This window comes from Uranotaenia lowii, chromosome 2 (assembly GCF_029784155.1).
Source record: "Uranotaenia lowii strain MFRU-FL chromosome 2, ASM2978415v1, whole genome shotgun sequence".
NCBI lineage: Eukaryota > Metazoa > Arthropoda > Insecta > Diptera > Culicidae > Uranotaenia > Uranotaenia lowii.
Genome location: NC_073692.1, coordinates 101,685,627 through 101,709,473, shown reverse-complemented (window position 1 = coordinate 101,709,473; position 23,847 = coordinate 101,685,627). Strand labels below are relative to the sequence as shown.

General features: G+C 39.2%; 1 protein-coding gene across 7 annotated transcripts in view; it reads right to left on the bottom strand.

Annotated features, from left to right (window-relative positions):
- The window catches only part of LOC129748672 (ankyrin-3-like), a 281,828-nt gene that overhangs the window by 112,084 nt on the left and 145,897 nt on the right, over positions 1-23,847 (bottom strand). For all 7 annotated transcript variants that reach the window (XR_008737787.1, XM_055743345.1, XM_055743348.1 and 4 more), the window contains 4 exons: positions 13,604-13,711; positions 6,075-6,371; positions 5,846-6,001; positions 4,646-5,499 (listed from right to left, as the gene is read on the bottom strand). Coding sequence is in view for 6 of the 7 variants with exons in the window: in XM_055743345.1 (XP_055599320.1) it covers positions 4,646-5,499; positions 5,846-6,001; positions 6,075-6,371; positions 13,604-13,711 (1,415 nt within the window). In the remaining variant the exon portion in view is untranslated. The remainder of the gene's footprint in view (positions 1-4,645; positions 5,500-5,845; positions 6,002-6,074; positions 6,372-13,603; positions 13,712-23,847) is intronic.

The window sequence follows — 23,847 nt, the reverse complement described above, 5'->3', positions numbered from 1 at the left end:
TGGGAATGTGATTCGTGATGCTTTGTAAACTTTGTTAGTCTATTTACTTCAAGGAACCTACTTGAAAAAAAGATCAAAGATTTCATAACCGAGAATTATAATGAAATTTCCGTTTCTAAGATTAAGATAACAGCATAATATTTCAGATTTCAGATTTCAAATCCAGATTTCAGATACAGATTTCAGATTTCAGATTTTAGATTCAGATTTCAGATTTCAGGTTCAAATTTTTGATTTCAGATTCAGATTTCAAATTCAGATTTCAGATTCAGATTTCAGATTCAGATTTCAGATTTCAGATTCAGATATCAGATTCAGATTTCAGATTCAGATTTCAGATTCAGATTCAGATTCAGATTTCAGATTCAGATTTCAGATTCTGGTTTCAGATTCAAATTTCAGATTTCAGATTCAGATTTCAGATTCAGAATTCAGATTTCAGATTCAGATTTCAGATTCAGATCTCAGATTCAGATTTCAGATTTCAGATTCAGATTTCAGATTCAGATTTCAGATTCAGATTTCAGATTCAGATTCCAGATTCAGATTCAGATTTCAGATTCAGATTTCAGATTCAGATTTCAGATTCAGATTTCAGATTCAGATTTCAGATTCAGATTTCAGATTCAGATTTCAGATTCAGATTTCAGATTTCAGATTCAGATTTCAGATTCAGATTTCAGATCCAGATTTCAGATTCAGATTTCAGATTCAGATCTCAGATTCAGATTCAGATTTCAGATTCAGATTTCAGATTTAGATTTCAGATTCCGATTTCAGATTCAGATTTCAGATTCAGATTTCAGATTTCAGATTCAGATTTCAGATTCAGATTTCAGATTCAGATTTCAGATTCAGATTTCAGATTGAGATTTCAGATTCAGATTCAGATTTCAGATTCAGATTTCAGATTCAGATTCAGATTTCAGATTCAGATTCAGATTTCAAATTCAGATTTTAAATTAAGATTTCAGATTCAAATTTCAGATTCAGATTTTAGATTCAGATTTCAGATTAAGATTTCAGATTGAGATTTCAGATTCAGATTTTAAATTTAGATTTCAGATTCAAATTTCAGATTTAGATTTCAGATTTAGATTTCAGATTCGGATTTCGGATTCTAGCTTCAGATTTCAGATTCAAAATTCAGACTTAAATGTCAAATACAGATTTCAGATTTCAGATTCAGATTTCAAGTTTAGATTTCAGATTCAGGTTCAGGTTTCTGATTTCAGATTCGGATTCCGAATTAGAATTCAAAATTAATTATTTCATATTCCAACCAATTTTTGGAGGCACATTTCCAAATCAATTTCTATTATTATAATTGGAATTAGAAGTAAGAATCAGATTTCAAAAAGAGAATTTATAACCAGAACTCTGAATTAAAAATTAAGAAAAAGACATCAGAATAAGATTTCAAATTGAATATAGGATAACACCAAAATGGAAATTCAATTTATTAAATAACAAAATGGTAATTCAAAATCAAAATCCTGAGCCAAAACGAATTTAGAAGCAGACTCTGGAAATTGAAAATCAGTACCTAGATAAATAAAATTCTTTTTATGTAATTTTTGCCATTATTTTTTGATTTTTTATACTTTTAGTTATTTTTATCATTTTTATCACTTTTGTATTTTTCAGAAATATTTTGGTGATTTTTCATCTTTATTGTCGTTTCTGTCAATTTTTATTTTGTAATTTTTGTAGTTTTAATCATTTTTGTTTTTTTCTTTAAATGGTTAAGTTTTTTTTTTCTTTTTTAAAAAATTTCAAATTTTTGGTACTTCTACATATTGTTATTTATATTATTCTTGTAATTTTTTATTTTATTTTTTTTGTCACTTTTGTTTTGCAATGTTTATGATTTTGCAAAATGCTTTGAAGGTCTGAAGGTCTGAAGAGATGTACCGAGTATTCGGTCGGCCGAATATTCGGCGCCGAATACCGCCAAAATACCGTTAAGCCAATTCGGCTCACCGAATAGTTGAGCTAGGCCGAATATTTATTTTTTCAAATTCATACAGAAACAGACATCTCAAATTTTTCAACTCATGGTGGATAATTTATAAAATATCCAAAAATTATGTTGAAAAACATTTGGAATCATAAAAAACTTATGGTTTCAGTAAAACATTTTAGATGTATCCGTGTATTTTTCACTGTAGATAGCTTTATTCTCTTCTTAATTTACTTGATATATCCAGGCTTGCTCATAAACCAAATAAAGAATTTGAGAAAAGTTAAATCTAACCGCGAAGGCCACATTTTTTTTTAAACTTTCCGCATTTTAACCGGGTGTTTACAAATTTTTAATGAATCAAATAAAAAAAAATGTCTCTTTAAAAATTTAAAAATTTATTGTTATCAAACGATTTTTTAGAGTAAATTTATTCGTTAGATTCGATTTGAACACTGCTGTTGTAGTTCGATAAAAACTTTTAATTAGAAGTATTTTTATTTCCTTTTCCTCTTGTATGTTTGAGAATAATGCCAAGTTTCTGTTCAAATTTTCCCTAGTTTTTCAAAAACCGTTCAGACCCGGAATTGTAGATAAGTTTCGTAGAAAGTATTTTATGCTTGAGGTTAGAGATCATCGTTCTTTTTGCCAACTATTTTGATGACATCTAGCAAAAATTAGACATTCATCTATTTCAATAGAAAAAATAGAACTATTCGATACATTTCTAGTCTGAACAATATAAATAACTAGCTGACCCGGCTACACCTTCTAAAAATAAATGAAATTTGTTAAATTGATTTAAATTTTATTTTTTTTTGTACGTAAAATTAAACCAAAGATGATTTCATCTCATATAGAAAAGCTTGATCTTTAAATTCGTTTTTCAAGATCTGAAATTTTTACTGTGTTTTTGTAAGCTTCATGAGTTTTTTTAAATATGGCAAAATGAATGTTTTAGTCGTATGGATTCTCCACCCTCTTTCTCTTCCAAAGTGAAGAGAGCTCATGAAATTATTTGAAAACATATTTTGTATCTAAATAACGTCACATGCTACGTTTGGCTCCATTTGTTTGAAAAGTTTTCAAGTTATGCCTAAAATATGAAAAAAACTTGTCTCCTTTCCTACGCTGCCCTGAAAAAAGAGGGTCTAGAATTATTTGCACGCAATCACCCTTTTTTTTTAAGTGCTCGATTTATGCCAAAAAAGTTGTATATAGCCCCCCTCCCCTTTCCTATCCCTCGCAACTTGAAGAAGGTAGGCGTTTCTGATAATAACACCCTTTTTTTCGTACTCGAAAAGCCTTCCATGGTACCATGCATGGTACCATACAACAAAGTTATGGAAACTCCTCCTTACCACTTCTCTCCTCCCTGCAAGGCAGAAATGTTTATAACAATCTTAGAAACTTTCCCATGTGAGGTTTGGTTTAATTTCTTAGATAAGTTCTCGAGTTGTGAAAAAAGTTTTATGGGAGCCTCCTTACTCCCCTTCTATATCCCTAATGCAAGAATGGAATGGTTTCAAAAAATCTTGTAACCATTTCTGGTATCTTGTATGCTTTTCCCGGCCAAATTTGATTCCATTCGCTTGATAAATTATTAAGTTATGCAAAAAAATGAAAAGGAGCTCCTTTCCCAACTTTCGACCGAAAGGAGGGAGTGGAACTAAATATCGCAAGAAACCTTTTTTGTTCTCAAATACCCTCCATGCCAAATTTGGATTCTCCTGCTCGAATTGTTCTCGAGATGTGCCATAAAAATTGTATGGGAGGCTCACTCCTGCCTTCCTATCTTTCCGATGGATCTAAAATAATTAAAAAAATATTTCTCGTATTACAATTCCTTGAATAGATTTCGAATTTTCCCTTTATCTTCCCACTGGAAGAGGAGAGGGATACCAAAGATTCAGGGAAACATTTATCGTGACCTTATGCCATCTCATGCCAAATTTAAATTCATTTGCTCGATTTGTTCTTTACTTCTCGCGTGAGCTTTCATTTCGTGGTATGAAACATCGTAAGAATTTATAAAAACTACTGCAAAAGTTATCAAAACAACTCTAAAATTTTTATTTCTCTTATACTCATAAAAACATTTCTCGTCCCTAAATTCCCTGCCAAATTTGGTTCCATTTGCTCGATTAGTTCTCCAGTTATGTAAATTTTTTTTTATTGGAGCCACCCTCCCCGCTTCATATCTCTTCGCTGGAGGGAGTAATAGGTGCCAGATATTCATTGAAACATTTCTTGTACCCTCATACCATCCCATGCCAAATTTGGTTCCATTTGCATGATAAGTTTTTGAGTTATGTATAAAATTGAAAGAAAGGCCCCCTCCCTCCCTTCCTGCCTCCCTATTGGAAAGAAGGAGGGGTCTCAAATATTCACAGAAATATTTCTCGTACCCAAATGCACTCCCAAATTTTCTACCATTTGCTTTTTCTCACGCCTTATTATAAGGAAAGATTTGAGCCTACAAAAAGATCGAGTAAAAAAGAAGAAAGTTCACTAATTAGTGAACTTTCCCTGAAAATTTTACCAATACTTTTGAAGAGAAGGTAACAAAAGCTACATTCGGGTTGGTGTACTGAAAAAGTTTTGCATACATTCCGGCGTTTTTTACCTATCTACAATTTCTAAACACTAGAATTTTTTTATGAATAATCGACAGACACTCACCTGGACGCAACGTGCAGCGGCGTTTGGTCTTCCCGAGCCTGGGCATTGACGTAGGCCCCGTTCCGCAGCAGAATCCGGATTATGTCGCTTTGTTTCGCTCGGGCGGCCAAATGAAGTGGGGTTTCTCCCCGCACCGTCGGAATATCGGGACTAGCATCGTGTTGCAGCAGGTAGATCACAATGTTCATACAACCCATGAAACTGGCCACGTGCAGCGGCGTTAGACCACTTTCGGTGGTAGCACTGATAGTAGCACCGTGTTTAAGCAGCAGTTCGACCACTTTTATTCGATTTTTCTTACACGCTATATGCAACGGTGTAAAGCCGTTCAGTGCTCGGGCATTCGGATCGGCATTCCGATCCAGCAGAAGTTTGGCGACCTTTACGTGACCACAATGGGCAGCTACGTGAAGTGCTGTCAGATAGTCAATGGTGATGTCGTCGACGGGAGATTTGTTGACCAGAAGAATTTTCGCCGCACTCACATGCTCTCCCTGGGCTGCCATGTGAAGAGGGGCCAGTCCATTCTTGGTCTTGGCAATGATATCCGCCGCGTGTTCCAGCAGCAGCTCGATCACTTGATCGTGCCCGGACCGTGCAGCGCAATGGAGCGGCGTGAGACCATCCCGCGTCACGCTGTCTATGCGGGATTTGTGTTTAATGAGTAGTGAGACCATATTCAGTTTACCCCACTTGCAGGCCACGTGCAGCGGGGTGATGTTGTGCTTGGCTGTGAAGTTCACATCGGCACCTTTTTCGATTAGCAGCTGGGCGACATTGACATTGCCGTAGTGGGCGGCTATGTGCAGCGGTGTGAAACCACTTTTCGACGACACGTCTGGATTATGTTCATTCTACAACGAGAGGATAATTTAAACGTTATTAGTCTCGGCTCAATCCGTTCGAACTGATGATTCCATCGACAAACTCAAAAGTAGTAAGTAATGTATCCCCAATCGTGAAATGATTTTTATTTTTGAGTAAATTTCAACAAAACTGCAATGAATGATCGTTGGAATTTTAAAATACCGTGAAACACTGAGAATAATTAAAAAATCGAAAAATAGCAAACCCCATCGTCGTGCAGCTAGTTGGTACGAGGGAATAATCGAATCAATGGAATTTATCGCTTTTAGTTTTGGATGCAAGAAAGAGCATTCAGGGCCACCACGCATCGTTCCTTTTCTTGCACAAACTCACCTCTAGAAGAAGGGACGCCGCCTTGACGTCGTCTTTCTTGGCCGCGATGTGCAGTGCCGGCAGCCTCACCTTACCCCGGGTATCACTTTCCAGCAAAACCGCAACGACTTTGTCATGACCTTGCTGCATTGCTACGGCCAGAGGTGTGAATCCGTCCTAAAAAGCGGGAAAAATAAAATCGAAATTATTATGCATTCGGTGTTTATTCCATCATCATCATCATCCATACCTCCGTAGCCAGGGCCGGATTCGCTCCTTTCGCCAGCAACAGGTTCACGCACTCGTCGTGATTCTCCTGGGCGGCCATGTAGAGGGGGGTGAAGCCATTCTGAGATTGCACATTAACGGAGGCATTGAAGTGCAGCAGCAGCTGGATGATCTCCTTCTGCCCGGCCAGCGAGGCTATGTGAAGTGCCGTGTTGCCCTTTTTGGTGGCATTATCGACGTTGGCGCCTCGCTGCAGCAGCTCCTGCACGATCTCGTAGTGGCCATCTTTGGCGGCGAGGTGCAGCGCATTGAGACCATTCTGGAAAGGAGAGGGAAATGATGTGTGTATCATAAACGTCGATCAAGAGATTGTTGGTTTACTACTTTTGAGTTATAGTTAAGATAAGAATATTTTTGAACGCTCCGACATATTTTAATTTGGTTCGATTTGAGAGATGAATTTTTGGTAGGTACATGGTAAGCAGCGAATCCTAAGATGTAAAACATAGTTATAAAGATTTCATTAGATCTAAACGTAGATCAAACCGTGGTTTGACTTGGAATCGTTTGACAATGGAGCAGCTAAACGACCTCGACCTGGTAGACGATATTGTTTTGCTCGCCCAAACACAACCGGATATGCAGAGCAAACTTGACGACCTCACCGAAAGCTCCAAGGCTGCAGGTCTCAAAATCAATGTCGGAAAGACCAAGTCAATGGAAATCAACACATCATTCTAATTTCGTGGTAGGACAACAGGTTAAGAAAGTGGAGTGCTTCCAGTATCTTGGTAGCCATATAACGCCTGATGGTGGTACCAAAAAGACATCAAAACCCGGATCAAAAAGGCCCGATTTGCGTTTTCGAGGCTTCGGAACATCCGAATCTTTAACTCAAACGTCAAAGCCGTATTGTTGTACGAGTGCACATATGCGGTGACACTGCAAGTATTTATGAATCGCTGCCTGCGGAACATGATCGGCGCTGGTTGGCCTGGCAACTGGATCTCAAACGAGGAACTAAATCGCCGGTGTCATCAAGGGCGCTGGAAATCGAGATTCGGGAACGTAAGTGGAGATGGATTGGGCACACGCTGTGAAAAGATGAGAACGAGATTTGCAGAGAGGCGTTTGAATGAAATCCAGAAGGACATCAAAGAAGAGGCAGGCCCAAAAACTCGTGGCGGCGAAGCCCAGCCGCCGAAATCCGACCTGTCGACGAGAATCTTGACTGAGACCAAGTGAAGACGCTGGCTCCAGATCTTCAACAGTGAGATGAGATCACCCTACTTAAATGAGGGTGGTAGCTGCAGTAGCGCGTTCATTAAGCACCTACAAGAGGAAGATTCGGGAATATGTCAAGTGGAATACTGAATTACATACATGCTAGACTCAAATCCAGTAGGGTGATATTAACGAGGTGGGGTTGACTGCTTCGGCTCCCAAGAAAGTTAGGAATATCAGGCGTATCAAACGCAAACTATAGGCGAAGGAAGTGGCATCGGTAGTACCTAAGAAGTCAACGGGTGACATCCGTGAGAGAAACGATGTGATCATTCAAACCGAGGAAAGGTCATACGCAGACAAATGAGAGGGGATCCCAAACTAGCAGACAAGCAGACCTAGTCGAAAGTGTCCAGGAAGTAAGGCGGACCCGTACAGGTGATATGATCCTCGTGTTGTGTAAGAAGAAACGCCCAGCAACTACACTGCATTACCAGAGGAAGTTCTGAGTAGTCAAGAACAGGTCCACTAAGTGGCGGAAGAGGCAGCGAGTCCGAATTTTCCAGGAGAAAAAGCGCCGCCTGGAGGAGGAGGAGCTCGAGGAGCTGGAGCAGCTGCATCGTTCCCAAGAAACACGAAAGTTCTATCAGAAACTCAACGCATCCCGCAAAGGACGGAGGCATCCTGACGGACAATCGTGAGGTGATCAAAAGGTGGAAGCAGCACTTCGATGAACACCTGAACGGCGCACATGCAGGAGATCAAGACGGTGGGGGAAGGTACATTGCCGGCGTAGCCAACGACGTAGAGGAGCCACTCCCAACGATGAGTGTTAAGGAAGCCATTCGTCTGCTGAATAGAAACAAGTCGGCTGGGAAGGATGGCATCGCAGCTGAACTCATCAAAATGGGCCCGGACAAGTTGGCCAATTGCCTACACCGGTTGATAGTCCGGAACTGGGACATAGAACAGCTACCGGAGGAGTGGAAGGAGGGCGGTAATATGCCCCATCTACAAGAAGGGCGACAAATTGGACTGTGAGAACTACCGAGCGATCACTGTCCTCAATGCCGCCTACAAAGTGTTGTCCCGAATCCTACTCCGCCGCCTAACGCCACAAGCAAACAGATTCGTGGGAAGTCATCAGGCCGGCTTCATGGAGGGACGGTCAACGACGGACCAAATATTCACATTACGGCAAATTCTCCAAAAATGCCGGGAAGACCAAGTCCCTACGCACCATCTATTCATCGACTTCAAAGCCGCATACGACACGATCGACCGTAACGAGCTATGGAAAATCATGGACGAGAACGGCTTTTCCGGGAAGCTGATCAGACTGATCAAGGCGACGATGGATGGACCGCAGTGCTGTGTGCGGATCTCGGGTGAATTGTCGAGTTCATTCAAATCGCGCAGGGGGCTTCGACAAGGTGATGGTCTATCCTGCATGATGTTCAACGTGGCGCTAGAAGGTGTTATTCGACGAACGGTGGGCGAAATGCGGGGCACGATTTTCAACAGATCCAGTCAACTTATCTGCTTTGCCGATGACATTGATATAGTCGGCAGATCATCTGCGGCGGTGGAAGAGATCTACCGCAAACTGAAACGCGAAGCAGGAAGGATTGGGTTGATGATTAATACGTCCAAGACGAAGTACATGCTGGCCTGCGGATCCGAGACCGACCGAACCCACTTGTCCAGTAATAACAAGGTCACGATCGACGGCGACGAGCTGGAGACAGTCGAAGACTTTGTCTATCTCGGCTCACTGATGACCGCAGACAATGACACCAGCCGTGAGATCCGGAGGCGAATTATCAGCGGAAGTCGTACCTACTATAGACTCCACAAGCAACTGCGGTCGAGAAGACTTAGCCCTCGCACGAAGTGTAACCTTTATATGACGCTCATTAGACCGGTTGTTCTCTACGGGCACGAGACATGGATATTGCTTGAGGAGGACCTGCGTACACTCGGAGTATTCGAGCGACGAGTGTTAAGAACCATCTTTGGCGGCGTACAGGAGAACGGAGTGTGGAGGCGCGAATGAACCACGAGCTCGCGCGACTCTACGGCGAACCCAGTATCCAGAAGGTGGTGAAAGCTGGCCGGATACGCTGGGCAGGACATGTTGCGAGAATGCCGGACGACTGCCCTGCAAAACAGGTGTTCGCTACGAATCCGGTAGGAACAAGACGAGCGGAGGCGCAACGAGCGAGGTGGTTAGACCAAGTGGAGCGTGATCTGGCGAACGTGGGGTGCCCGAGGAATTGGAGAACGGTTGCCATGGACCGAGTGAATTTTAGGAATTATGTTCGTCAAGTTATGTCGTGAGACGGAATACTATGTAAATAAAATAAAATAAGGTCCACTAAGTTAATACGTTGGTTACCGTAAAGGTGAACTATCATGATAGAAGACACGCGTGAGAAAGAGCTGCGTAATGCGTTGGCTCCTCAATGCGAAATCCTTAATGATGAAGCAACGATTCACGTTACAGGTCGTGCTGGGTGCTGCCCAGCCTTCCGAAAGGTACTAGCGCCCACTTCTGTGAATCAACGCAGAGACAGATGGTACCCTAACACGGTTATGGAGAATCGTTGTAGAGTAATCACACCATATCGGGGGACTTTCGATTAGGGTTTGTTCGATCCCAAGAGGAACTTACACAGATAAGGCAACGTCTGCTACGTAGTGGATCTCGGGAATACGACGCTGGGGAAGTAGGTACCTCCACCAGAGGGGAGTATTCCTACCTTCTTCGCAGTGGATATCGTAAAGGAACGGATATTTCGCGGTACGAGGAATACCCTCAGTGTTTTGTAACTTAAACACCGGATCAGTAAGAGTGGGATGACTTCTTGGTTGGTTATCTGCCCAGTCGTTGCGTTAGGTCCCGAGTATGCGGGTGTCTAGGATAAGCTGCTTCCGACCGGCCCACGACAGGCTAAAAGTGCAGAGCTCAAGTGAACTAGAGGAGGGGACGGGCCTTGAGTTTGATGAGGAAGTGTAGTCGTCGAAGAGCCGTGGAGCTCACTGGCGCAAGTATTACCTCCCACCAATCGAGGAAATTGTGAAAACAGTTCGAGGTGAGAACCGAGGCCGGATGCAACAGCTGTAGTTTAGGAGTAGTGGGTATACTTGTAGTGAGCCATGCCTCGTGCTATTGCACTCATGAAATCGGAAAATAAAACTAGGGACACGCGGTGACTCGCCGTGCCTTGAAATGCAATCCGTGAATAAAAATTTACCACCTGGGTAACTTACTAATAGTAGTAATAAAAAATAAGCATAGATAGACCCAGACTGATCAAAATAAGATAAGATGACGATCCCAGTATATATCTAGGCTCCAAAATAACTATTTACTTTCAAATCATCAGCTACAGTATACGAATAGCGAGGCAATGAAGACACTGGAAGTCAAACTGGATGCTCTGGTCGATACTTGCCAGCAGATCGTGGCCTAAAGGATAGCGTCTTTGTCTTCTAATCCAACGGTCATGAGCTCGAATCCATGATCATGGCGTAAGACGAGCTGTTGAAAAAGTGAAACTAGGGGGGAACCCTTGCTAGGACACTCAACGTAAAAATTATCGCAACGGCACGCTATAAAGTGTTCTGTAACTATCGAGGCAATGGTGTCGCACCAAAAGCCTGTATCTGGGACGTCGAGTAAGCTGAAGAGCCTATATACACGCCAAACATGTCAAATAAGCAGTGCCTGCGAAGTAGTTCCACCTCCTCGTGGTGCAGAGTGCGTGTCTGCAGACTCGTCACCTGTAGCGTACGCTCAATAGAACTACACGTCACACTTGGTGCAGCCAGCCCGCCGACGAGCTGCGTGCACAGTGTGGCACAAAAGTGGTGCGACTGGGTGCCTTGGTACCAGTCTGCTCAGTCGCAAGAGGTAGGGGTCGTCACGCGTATCGGGTAGTCGCGACTCCTATATGCGGGGCGACCAAGTGTTCGAGCGAGTGTTGATCAAATTCGCGCTTCGGGTGGTCTTAGCCACGATTCGCGGATATGATTGACTCTCGACGGGCAGAGGGCCTTGAGCCGTAAACATCTGGCGCTCAGTGGATGAGCCTCAGACTGAGTCTCTATGAATCGAGACGGAGAACAAATTTTGGTGATGTGAGGATCTCTAGACTCGAGAAGAGGCGAGTTGTTCTCGTCTCGAATTGTGTCGAGAGACGGATCAATAGAGGGACCTCAAGACACAAGAAGACACGAATTTTCTCGTCTCGAGTTGTGTCAAAAGGAATGAGCGTAAGAGGGTCTCGAGTCACGAGGAGAGGCGCCGGTCCTTAAGCCTCAAATTGTGTCAAAAGGCCGAATGTTGGCCTGGAGTCACGAGTAGCGGCGAACGGATTGCCAACCTGTTAGTCGCGAATCGTGACAGTAGATGGGGAGGACTTTGCTGGCGTAGTACGAAAAACGAGTATAGCCGTGGAGCGCACTGCGCGAGTATGGTCCCCCATCATGGGTACAGCTTTCGTTGCAGGTTCGGATGGGAATTATGGCCAGAGGCCCCAGGTGGATTTTATGGTGTAGGGGTACATAGTATCATGAGTCACCAATTGCACCTATGGACCCAGAGTAGCAAACTGGGGGGACGCGGTGGCTCGCCGTGCCTGGGAATGCAATCCGTAAAAAGGATTTACCACCTGGGTGATCAACTAATAAAAAAGCAGGTCGATACGCCTGCAAAAGTGCGGCAATGGCGATGGCAGCCCTCTCGCGGGCCATATCGAAAAACTCAGCGATCAGCTACTTCAGAAGGAGGGTCCTACCGAGCGTGACCTCGTCCATTCTGCGATACGCAGCCTTGAGCAGGCAGTGTAATCTGCAGAAGTTCTGCAGCATGCAGAGCCTGATGAACCTGGGGGTTATCAGCGCATACCGAACAGTGTTTTCGGTAGCAAGTCATGCCCATCTTGGTCTTGTTAGACGAAGATTTTTTCTGCTACATGCCAGAAACATGCAAGAGAGGCCTCGATGTCCAACTAGCAGAACCAGTGGGACAGCTCGGAACGCGGGCGGTGGACTCATCACTTAATCCTTAAAGTCGGATTTAGGATGGATTGGGAACATGGAGAGGTGGATATCTGCATGACGCAGTTCTTGACTGGTCACGGATGCTTCATGCAGTACCACCATGCATCGGTTTGGACTTGTGGCCTCGCTATTCTGTCCAACCTGCGGTGACCTAGTTGAGACACCAGAGCACGTAGTGTTCCACTGTTCGAGGTTCGAAGGGGTATGCACTAACATACTTGCGGCCTTTGGACCCAACACGACAGTCGACAGCATCGTGCGGAGGATGTGTGAGGATGCCAATACTTGGCGCGTGGTCATCGATGGGTTCACCAGGGTAATAACTGCCCTGCAGAGGAGTTGGAACCAGCATCAATCGGCGACCGGTGTAGGGTGACTACTTAGCCGGGAAGCATAGGAGTAGAGTGAGTACGAACCTAGCAGTAAAGCATACAAAGATAAGACTTTACCTTATGCGTATGCGGAGAGGTGCTTGGTACATCGCAGGCGTCTCCACCGTTACCGTTGCGGAGTATCCATGCCCTTCTCCTCAGTCGAACTCGTAGGGGAAAAAGTATTCACGCCGCAGACTACTCTCGGATAGAGTGGCTTCACGTCGTCGGCGGGTGAGTCGGTGTAGGATGACGTCTTCACCGGGAATCATCCGAGTGGTTTTCGTATAAGCCCCTGACGTGTGCTTTGACAGGCGCGTCGCAAGGATAAGCTGCTCTCGATCGACATATGGACGGTCAAAAAGGGAAGAGAGGCTCCAGCCAAACTAAGCAGAGCCAAGATCTCTAGTCGTTAGAGGAAAGGTCTTTGGTCTCTTGTAATGGTCTTGAACAGAGGCGTAGCGCACGATAGTCGTGGTAATCAAGCGTCCCTCGAGTTACGAGTAAAGGCCGGACCTCAAGTTGTCACAGGAGATGTCCTTAAATAGTCTTGAATCGTAACAAGAGTTAGGGTACATATTTATGTTGGAGTTTTGACTTGAAACCGAGTAAGCCGATGACCGCAGAAGCGCGGACTTGGTCCCTCATTTCGGGTACAGCCTTTGAAAAACACATAGAAAAGCAAATTGAAGGATGCGGTCGAATGCCGTGCCTAGGATTTAAAATCGCAAAAAAATACGATTTGATAAGAAATTGAAACTCTCATTTCAAATTTATTTCTCTTGAACAATTGATGGAGAGGACGTTTTGAGGAACGAACGTCTCATTAAGTTTCATTCGTAACAAATTTTACACTTCGCTTAGTAATAATGAACCAGTTTCTACTTACTGCATTGCATGTGTTGATGTCTGTGACTTGTCCCGTTTCTAGGAACTCTACCAGTTTTTGAAGATCTCCTGCCCGTGCTGCCCTCAGGAAGGCTGTGTTTGTGTCGTTCTGCAAATAGAGTAAAGATAAAAAGAAGTTTATTAATAAATGATTTTTTTAAAGCTGATTGACATTTGTGATCTATCTATTCTATTCTATAGGTACTTGAAATGTTCCTTTCAACGATTCTCTAGTCTGAGCTCCTAAGTTGAGGAACATTTCCTAAGTAATAATTAAAAGTCACGCTGAATGATTAGTTACAACCGGTTGATTGCATTTGTCGTGCTGTGCAAATTATTCTTTTTGATTGTCTTACACACGTAACCAGTTCATAACCGGCAGATATAATATTTAAGATATGCATAAACAAATTTACCGTTTAACAGCTTCTTCATTATCGTTACTGTAAGGTAGGTATCTAGTTCGACATTTTGCACGGCCCTCGGCCTACATCCGTACGTAGAGAGAACTGAATTAGCGCTATCTTTCCGTTTGCAATCTCACGCGGTTTAATAAGAGATTGCAAATCTTATCAACTGCAAACATGAAACCCTCTCGACAAATACAAATCGGATATAGCTCTTCCCTGTTCCTTCCTCAAGCCTGTTTCCATCCATGTTACTTTCCCAAAATGCCATAGACACGCGATTTCTTATCGCACTCTTTCTCTCGATTAGAGAAGAACTCGAAGCCGGTTGCATTATCAGGATTCAGCTCAATAGGTAGGTAAAAATTGATAAAGTGCCGCCCCAAGAGTAAATATCGAAAATTGTTTTTGTGAGCCGCAAAACGTGTGCGCAACGATTGGGAGAAAAAATGAGGCAAGATGTGCACTTCTACATGCTATTAAACAGCATTCAAGTGGTTTGATCATTTTTAACGCGACTAATACATACTGGCTGGCTGTTATCATTATATCAAAGTGTTGTTTTTTTTTTCAAACAGATAGGCAAGTTAGCGTTTAACAGTTTTTCGATAAGGTACTGCAAAATGAAGCCATAGCTGTTTAAATGATAAGATTTATCGTGTGATAGAAGGATTTCAATGGATCTTATGACTAACTTAAAACGTAGAATTGGAAAACATAAAAAACATCTGCTGTATGAACTGCAATGAGACCTGGGAGAGATAACTTGAGACATGAGACTTGAGAACTGAGACCTCAGACCTGAAAACTGAGACATGATACGTGAGACACACGACATAGAGATTTGAGATCTGTGACATGATACATGAAACATGAATAATGAAACATGAAACATGAGGCATAACACATCAGACATGAGACAAGAGATATGAGACATAAGACATGAAATGTAAAACATAAGACATGCGACATACGACATGAACCCTGAGAAATGAGACATGAGACTTGATACATGAGATATGAGATATGAGATATGAGATATGAAATATGAGATATGAGACATGAGACATGAGAAATGAGACATGAGACATGAGACCTGAGACATGAGACATGTAACATAAGACATGAAACATGAGACATGAGACCGGAGATATAAGATATGAGACATGATACATTGAACATGAAACATGAGATATAAGATATGAAATATGAGACATGAGATATGAGATATTAGACATGAGACATGAGACATGAGACATGAGACATAAGACATGAAACATGAGACATGAGACATGTAACATAAGACATGAGACATGAGACGTGAAACATGATACATGAAACATGCGACGTGAGACATGTCTCAGATATCAAAGTATCAAGTCTAAATTCTCATGTTTCATGTCTTAACTCTCCTCTCACGTTTCATGTCTCATGTATCAAATCTCACATCTTCTTAAGTAACACTACCACATATCACGCTTCACCTTTCATGTTTTATACTCCCGCTTCTATCTTTTCGCGACTGATTTCTGATTTCTCAAGTCTTACGTTTCACTCCTCTCGTTACACGTTTCATATCTCACGACTTACGTCTTACTTTTCATTTTTCACGTCTCACTCCTCACGTCTGACTTCTAACGTGATTCGTACCACTTATCACGTCTCATTTCTCACTTCTCAAGCCTCCCGCATTAAGTTTGTTATCCTACATATATGTACCTGATATCTCAAGCCTCAGGATTCTCTCACGGACGCATGTCGCCAATCTCATGATGTCTCATGTCTATGTTCTTATGTTCCAGATCTCATGTCCTTTGTGTCAGGTCTCAAGTATCAGGCATTTCGGAGTAAGCATAGTTTTTGTATAGAAAAAAAATAAGAAATTTAATTGATTTTTCATCTTTTTGAATATTTATCTTTCAATTCCCATAATTGCAATAATCATCTTTCGAAATTCAAAAACTAACCAACATGATTTTTCCCCTTCAACCACTCCAGATGATATATGGATCCACACACTTTCGTGGTTCCCGGAAAGCACTCGTTAATTTTGGCCCCATAAATCATGGTTTTGGTACCATAAATTCCTAAAAAAAAAAAGAAACCTCCCGGACTCCGTCGGCTTTATGAATGATGATGATGCACATAAGCATATTTTCCACCACGCAACAACGACCAAGTTCTGCCCCAGGAAAATGGTCACTTTCGAAACCGGCTCATTATCTTCAGAGGCGGATGCATATATTTTTTCCACAAACATTCGCCGGGGTCACCAGATGCGGGAAAACATATCTTATGAGTGTGTTTTTTTTCTCTTACGAAACTTAGCACGATAATCGTTAAAACGGGGAACCCTTTTCGGGGGTGTTGGACAAAGCACCTGTCGTGTTCTGGAATACAGAACATAAGTTGAATTGACATAAAAAAATTTTGAATAGAAACTTGTTCTCTAACAGGTACACAGGAAGGTGACACCCACGGATTCGCGTAGCTATGCTAAACGTTTTGTCCGTTCTAAGAGTGCTAAATAAATATGCTTAACGGATGATTGAGCTCACGTCAGCCTCTGGTAAACAAATGTGATGACAATCACATCGTGCAAAAAGTTTTCTCATATATCAGTCTAGAATCAATATTCCTTCACTCCAATGGTTGCATTCTAATTAATTGGAATATCACGTTCCAGAGACTCTCATTATGAGACAATTTTATATGTGAAAAAAACCGAAGAAACATGCAAAAAATACACTTCGGCTGCAAGTCGTTTCAAAACCACGGGACCCATCCAAATTTGGAATTCGGCTTTAAGATTTACAAGATACTGGAGCAAGATTGGCTTTTGCCCGAAAAGGGAAGCGTATTTACCTTGAGAGAGAAAGGGCATAAAAACAACTAACTCTGCGGGTCTGCTGCGGAGAGGTCAAACTCATAAAAGTTAAAAATTGAATAATGGTTCAGTCAGGGATGTGAAAGTAAGCGTTCACTCCGGTGCAGGTGATCACATCAGTTTGGGAAAAAAGTGTTTCAAACGGAAAGTTTTTTTTATTAGTCCCAATAATGGGCTAACAGCTCAAACAATTCTTACTGATATAAGCTTTCAAATTAAAAAAAATTTCAACGACAGCCATCAATCAGTTGGTTATGTAATATTTGTTTATCTTTTTTTTGTTTATAATTTCACAGCTTTAGTTCATTTTTGGATTGTTATCAAAGTTTTGTTCTGCTTATGATGGATGCGTCATAGATTATTAAATTGTCAACGACTATCAGCCAGGTAAGTTAAAGATCAAATTATTTTTAAATTTTTTGTCGGGCAATATCATGCTGTTGGATGTATCATCCCATCTTTCCAATTGAAGATCAATTTGTCTAAATATGTCCTTTTTGCACCGATATTAACAGTAGTAATAATGAATTGGTATAGTGTTGGTTGCCCTACTTAGAGCCTTTCAAGCGGTGGTTTTTTTTTTTCTAAGTTCATAAATTTCTCTTAAATGGACAAGAGTTTTATAATTTTCAGAAAGAATAAATTACTGAAAGATTTACAAAGATATAAATGATCAACATTTCCAACTTTGAACCTACTGTCCTTGTACTGGTACTGAACTGGTTCCTTTTATTGGACCTAGATAAAAAAACCAATAAGCAGCATGATTTTTAAGAAAAAAAACCAAGAGATTGATTAAAAATTTAATTTTAAATCAAACATTATCAGGAAAAAGTATTATAGCTTTTTTAAGTTTAAAAAAAATCTCTAAAATTACTGTTAGGAATATTTAAAAAAAGCACTTTTAGCCAGCACTGCCAGGAGCACAGTAGTCACTTGTAATTTTAATGCTCAATATAAGTTATGTCCCACCCAATTTAAGAATCGCACCTTATTTGATGAATGGTTGGTTGAAACGGAACGAGCGAGGTGGTTAGACCAAGAAGAGCGTGATCTGGCGAATGTGGGATATCCGAGAAATTGGAGAACGTTTGCTATGGACCGGGTGAATTTTAGGAATTATTTTCGTCAAGGTATGTCGTGAGAAGGAATACTACAAAAATAAAATAAATTTATGAATGGTTGGTGTTGACAAAGTTAAGGTGATGTTAAGTCAAAAAATGGAACATCATGGTCAAAAGTATTATATTTCGGGACCCTTTACAGCATTTATGGTGCCCTTATAATAAAAACTGATTGTAGAAGAATCCTGAATTCCAATCATTTCTTAAATTTTCTCTATCATCTCAAGTTTTTCTTTCCAAAATTCTCAAACACATGACTATCAAGTGTTGCGTTTGGAAATTTAAGATTCAAATATAAAATATATTAAAAAAAATTCACGAGTTTTAAGATTTTTTTAATATAACTATTTCTAATCAAGTTATGTCGTGAGAAGAAACACTAACAGAATAAAATAAAACTATTTCTAATAACACTGAAGGGTGTTTCTGAGTATTTGATATCCAATATTTAAGTTTATTTTTCATCATTTTTGAAGACTGCAAAAAATTGACTTTAGCCAAGATTGCTTAGATTTAATTAGGTTTAAAAACTGTAAAAAATATACCAATACAAACCTCTTAACTATATTTAAGTTAAAATTATTCACAAATTTCAAGCAACTTGATGATTGAATTAAAGCCTTCAATTAAAGTAAGTTCCATATCTATACTAAACGCTTTTTCTATGATGAAGGGGAGAATGAGGATACTTGATTCCTCAGTTATATTTCGAAACTTAAATGTCATACATAGATCAAATGATCTAGAAAAACTTGCCAAGTAGAACAAAACAATAACCCTGTTATTAAAATAAAAAAAAATAATAAATAACCCTGTTATCTAAAAAAAAATATGGTTTTTGTGAGTTATTGTTCTTTGTTTGAAAAATCTAACAAAATGTGACTTGAAGATCTTTTTTATCACTTTGAAATGTTTCCCACACGGAAAAATTATAGTAAAAAATTATTCCAATATGTCAATCGTTAGAGTATAACATGAACTTCTTAATGCCATATTTTCAAAGCAATAGTAAACTCTCAATTTTTAAAACTAATATTTTACAAAAATTTACAGATAAAAAGTACTCAAAAAAGCGCTTTATCTAAAAATTAGAAAATAGCGCCTTTGCGCGTTTTAGGATTCTTTTTTTCTGACACTTATAAACTGTTAAATCAAAACTAATCTGGTCAAAAAAGTGAATGTCAACTTTTATCTTTAGATTTTGCATGATTTTTGCCAAAGCTGCACCCTGATTGAGGGATCAAGTCTCCTTTAATCAAGGATCAAGTCTCTTTCAACTTATAAAAATCATATTATTTTTAGTCCCACGAAAACGCTATGAATTCACGTATCGATCAAACTTTTACATCATAAAAACTTGAAATTACACGCTGCACACAGGAGTATTTTACCCCGAATCCTGGCAAAAACCTCGAAATTAAAATTAAAAAAAATCTATTTTTTTAGGTTGTTCGGTTGTTAGATAGTTGTTGTATATTAGTAGTGTGGATTTCAAACCATCGGTATAGTGAGTTCGTAATGGCATAACTCGAAACATTGATGTATCAAAATATAAATTTTGTCTTCCAAAATTTGGTGTAAACAAGTACAATTACAGGCTGCGTAACACGCCGAATAATGTGACTCTTAACAAAATTTCTTCTACAAATCTTCAGTTTTAATATGACCAATAAATTGTGGTTGAAATTGCGTTCATTTCTTGATAAACACATGTAGTAAAGAAGCTAAACAAAATAGTGCAATGTTTTTTGAACAAACTTATATTGTTGTTTACAAATAAGTGTTGAAGTTTATCTTCCGGACTCCGCCGGGAAAATTTTCACATATCACACAAATACTTCTAACTTCCTTAAGCATGTCCAAACGAAAAATCGTTCACATACTCGCGAACTCGAGCTATTTTCAATTTTGAAATCTAAAAATTTCAGCGATTTTTGTCCCTAATTTTGTTTTAGATAGCGAGCATGCCATGCATTTACTTGATGTTATACAAACGTGTTTTATTGCGTTTGATTTGTTTGTTTAAAAAAAAAAGGTATTTTTCATCATTTCTGATTGTTGATCGGCTAAATTGCTTCGAATTTTCTTGAAAACAAACATTTTATAAGGGTGCAGCGAGTGACCAAAAAAGACCAAAATTAAGAAATTTTAAATTTTGGTTAAAAATGAGTACTGTATACTTGAAAACAACGAAAAAAAGAATTTTTTAAAGAGAAAAACATGGTTTGGCCATTTTTTCCATAGAGTACTCCTATGTGCGCTGTCAGAAAATACAAAAGGCGGCGATCTATATTATGAAATTTATTATGAATATAAGAAAAAGGGATCAAGTATCCCCATTCTCCTTTATCCATTTTTTTATTTATACGGTAACATAATCCAAATGGGTTCTACATTACCAACCTGTTTCACTTTAAAAGCCTGGCTTAAATCGTTACTCAACTTATTTTTCAAAGTTTATAGTTTTGGAGACCTTGTAACGTAAAAATGTGATTTTAGACAATAGTCAGCTACAAACATTTACAGGGTGTTCAATAAGTTCGAATACACTTTTGATCGTCTTGCTGTGGTAAGCGCGTAGCACATAAATCCAATATTTTTTTAAAGTGATTTTATAATACTATCAGATCAACTATCAGTGGTGCCGAAGAGTTCATTTTCCAAAAGTTTTCATTTATGTGGTGCCTTCTAACATCACAAGTATTAGTTCAGGATAATTTAACTGATTTTTTAAACAAAATGAATGGCTCACAATTCATCAACTGTAACCTTTTTGGCTTAATTTTCGTAATCATTGATGTTGTGAACAATTAACGAGTACAGAATTCCTATACTAGTCTCATTTAAAACCTTATTTCTTCGTTTTTGGTACTGAATGTCGAAAAAACAGTTGCGTGCCAATTGAATCTAAAAGCTTGTCAAAATGTAGTGGATATTGTTATTCAACATCATATAAAGAAGATAAACATAAAAAATATGCTAGTGTAACTTTGTAAAAAGTTTACATGGGTATTTTTTGGGCTATTGAATCCTTATACTTGTACCTAGTGTAAATTTTTTCAGACTGTTTCACGCAGAAAAAAATGTGTTTTTTGCATATTTAATCTTAAATCAAAAGATTCCCAATCCGCTTAATCTTACTTTTTTGCATTAATTCTTCGAATCATACATGTTGTCAGGAAAAAATAAATACTAGAAATTATTTTGTTTTCATTCAAAATAACTTTCGTTTGTATAGGAAGCTAAATTTTCATAACAGAGGAGCGTGCCGCATTCGATAGACTTAAGAATTGTCTGAAGCTCGTTATAATGTTTTAAAGTTAAAAAAAAATCCACAATAATTGGTGGGCTTGAGCACTTTTGCATTGTCTATCAATTCGATAAAAAATTTATAAATTCTGACGAGTGAATTCAAAATTATCGTGGTTTTAATGTGTATTCGAACTTATTGAACATCCTGTATTTTTCTGTCGTTAAAAGTCTAAGGAAAAATTCCAAACAAAAAACAGACAAAGGCTTCAGGAAAAATATTTTAAATCAGCACTTTGTAAGCTGAAGCTAATGTTCAAAAAGTTGTTTCAGTCACAAGTTGAGCAATTTTAAATATTGAATTGCAATGTTAACGTAATGCGCTAAATTTTAGTATAAAATTCGTAATATTCGAAACACCAAATTTCATTAGATTTCATGCCCTTTTTTTTATCTGTTTTTTCTACGATCATTTCAACTGCTAAAGTCAAATGGTACCTTGATTTTGGGGATGATATAGGCTTGCCAGATGTTTAAAAAAAAAAGCGGGACATTTCACGAAAAAAACGGGGCATTTAAGAAACTCTTTAACAAGAGTAATTGTACAGCCAAACTTATACGTATACAATCACGACTTCTTTTTACACGGTTTACTGCCATAGGCAGTTCTTTTCCATGGGTCTAGCGTATTAACACATTGAAAACCAAATACGAGATATATCGTTTTTTCGCTACCCGAGAGTTTGTTACACTTAGAAGAACAACTTAAATGTTATTAATTTTACAAGGAAACTTTTTTCCTACAAAAATGAACACAACACTTTTGTTAACTCAAAGATACTAAATTTGTAAAATATGTAAAAAATCAACAGAAAAAGATTAGGCGTCCGAATTTTTTTTTTGTCAGTAGTTAGATCCTGCAAGCGAATGTATGTATATATACAGTTTTCGGCAGAATCTCCATACTTTGTTAAAATAACTACAAAGCGGCTCCATACAAAGTTTTGAGCAGCACTGTACTTTTTTTTTTTGCCTTTTTGATGATATTTCACCAGATTATTGATAAAGTTTGACATAAATCTAATTTTTACAGCATTCAATACGTTTAGCTATCATTTGAAAGTGATTTTGGGAAACTTCTTGACCAAAAACAAAATTAACAAAAAACGTCTTACAGTTTTGGCTGCATCTGCAAAACTACTGGATTGATTTAATCAAAAATACCATTTTGGAATCATCTTAATAGCTGTTATGTTGTTATCATGTTTGGGGGCATTTTATAAGTTCAGATCAATTCGAAATGGTCCGACATTGATGTTGGTTTTTTAACAAAAACTTGATTTATTGTAAAAATTACTTCTTAAGTTCTCGGCAGCTGGATTTGCTCTCTTCGGCCAGTTGAAAGTTCAAAAAGCTGTTACGATACGAAGTTGGTCTACGACAAAGTTGTTCGGCGAAGAATTTCCTATAAGGAGTTTTTAATTGGCACAAAACCCATAAGCAGTCTCGTTTCTACAGAAGAAACAAAATGATGTTTATTTTTCGGTAAAAATATTCAATTTTCCCATACAAACTTAAAACTTCAAATTTACTCATGTAAACGTTACTTAAAAATTCTACGAAAAATCAAGGATGAGTTTTGAACCAAAATGAAGAATTTAAGACCCCAGGGTTTGAGAAATTCAAAAATTACCTCAAATTGATTTGGTCTAGTGGGACAACCTTTATTGAAAGATTTTCTGTGTTGGACCAATGAGACTAAAATTTGATTTTTTCCATTGTAAGTCAGTGATTTTTTTAAAAGTTGTCCAAGAAAAAAACGCTGGACATTTTGAGGAAAAAGCGGGACTGCGGGACATTCAACATAAAAATGGGACATGTTCCGCTTTTGCGGGACGGCTGGCAATCCTAGGATAATAGCGAAAAAAAAACTTAATTAAAAATATAATCGCTAGAAAGAACCTTTTCAGAGAGGTCGATAATGATTCTAAGAAAAGCTTGTTATTTAGATTTGAAATTCAATCGTAAATTTTTCGAATTGTATGTAACACTATTCTCCAGATATCTATTTTGATTCAAAAAAGGTGAAGGCTGGTAGGTAGAGTAATAAAAACTATCATATTTTATCATAACTTCCCAGACGGAAGCCAAACCTTCCGTCCGGCTGACTTCATCGCCATCAATTCGCCTTCCGTGGATTAATGATATGGCCGTCAATCGGAAGATGACAACCATATGGCGTCAGCTTGATTAAACACGCATCTCCTGTCACCTCCCCGTTTTTTTTTTGTGGCTACATTAAACAGGTTTTGCCTTGAATGTTTAGGCTTCAGGCAGCCCCTCGCCTTATTCCAAACAAGCCTGACCAACCTCAAATGTTGCCGTTTCGTGATCCTGTCCGTGAAATGAAATTGGCTCAAGGACCGGCACGTGAAGTAAACTTACAAAACAAAAAACAACATAAAACACATACCGAAACCACACCCTTCTGGGTTGGATTTTGGATTAGGAATCTTATTTAATTACCGACTTTTGCCGCCACCTAGTCCACACACGGAGAGGGGCCAGAAACCAATCA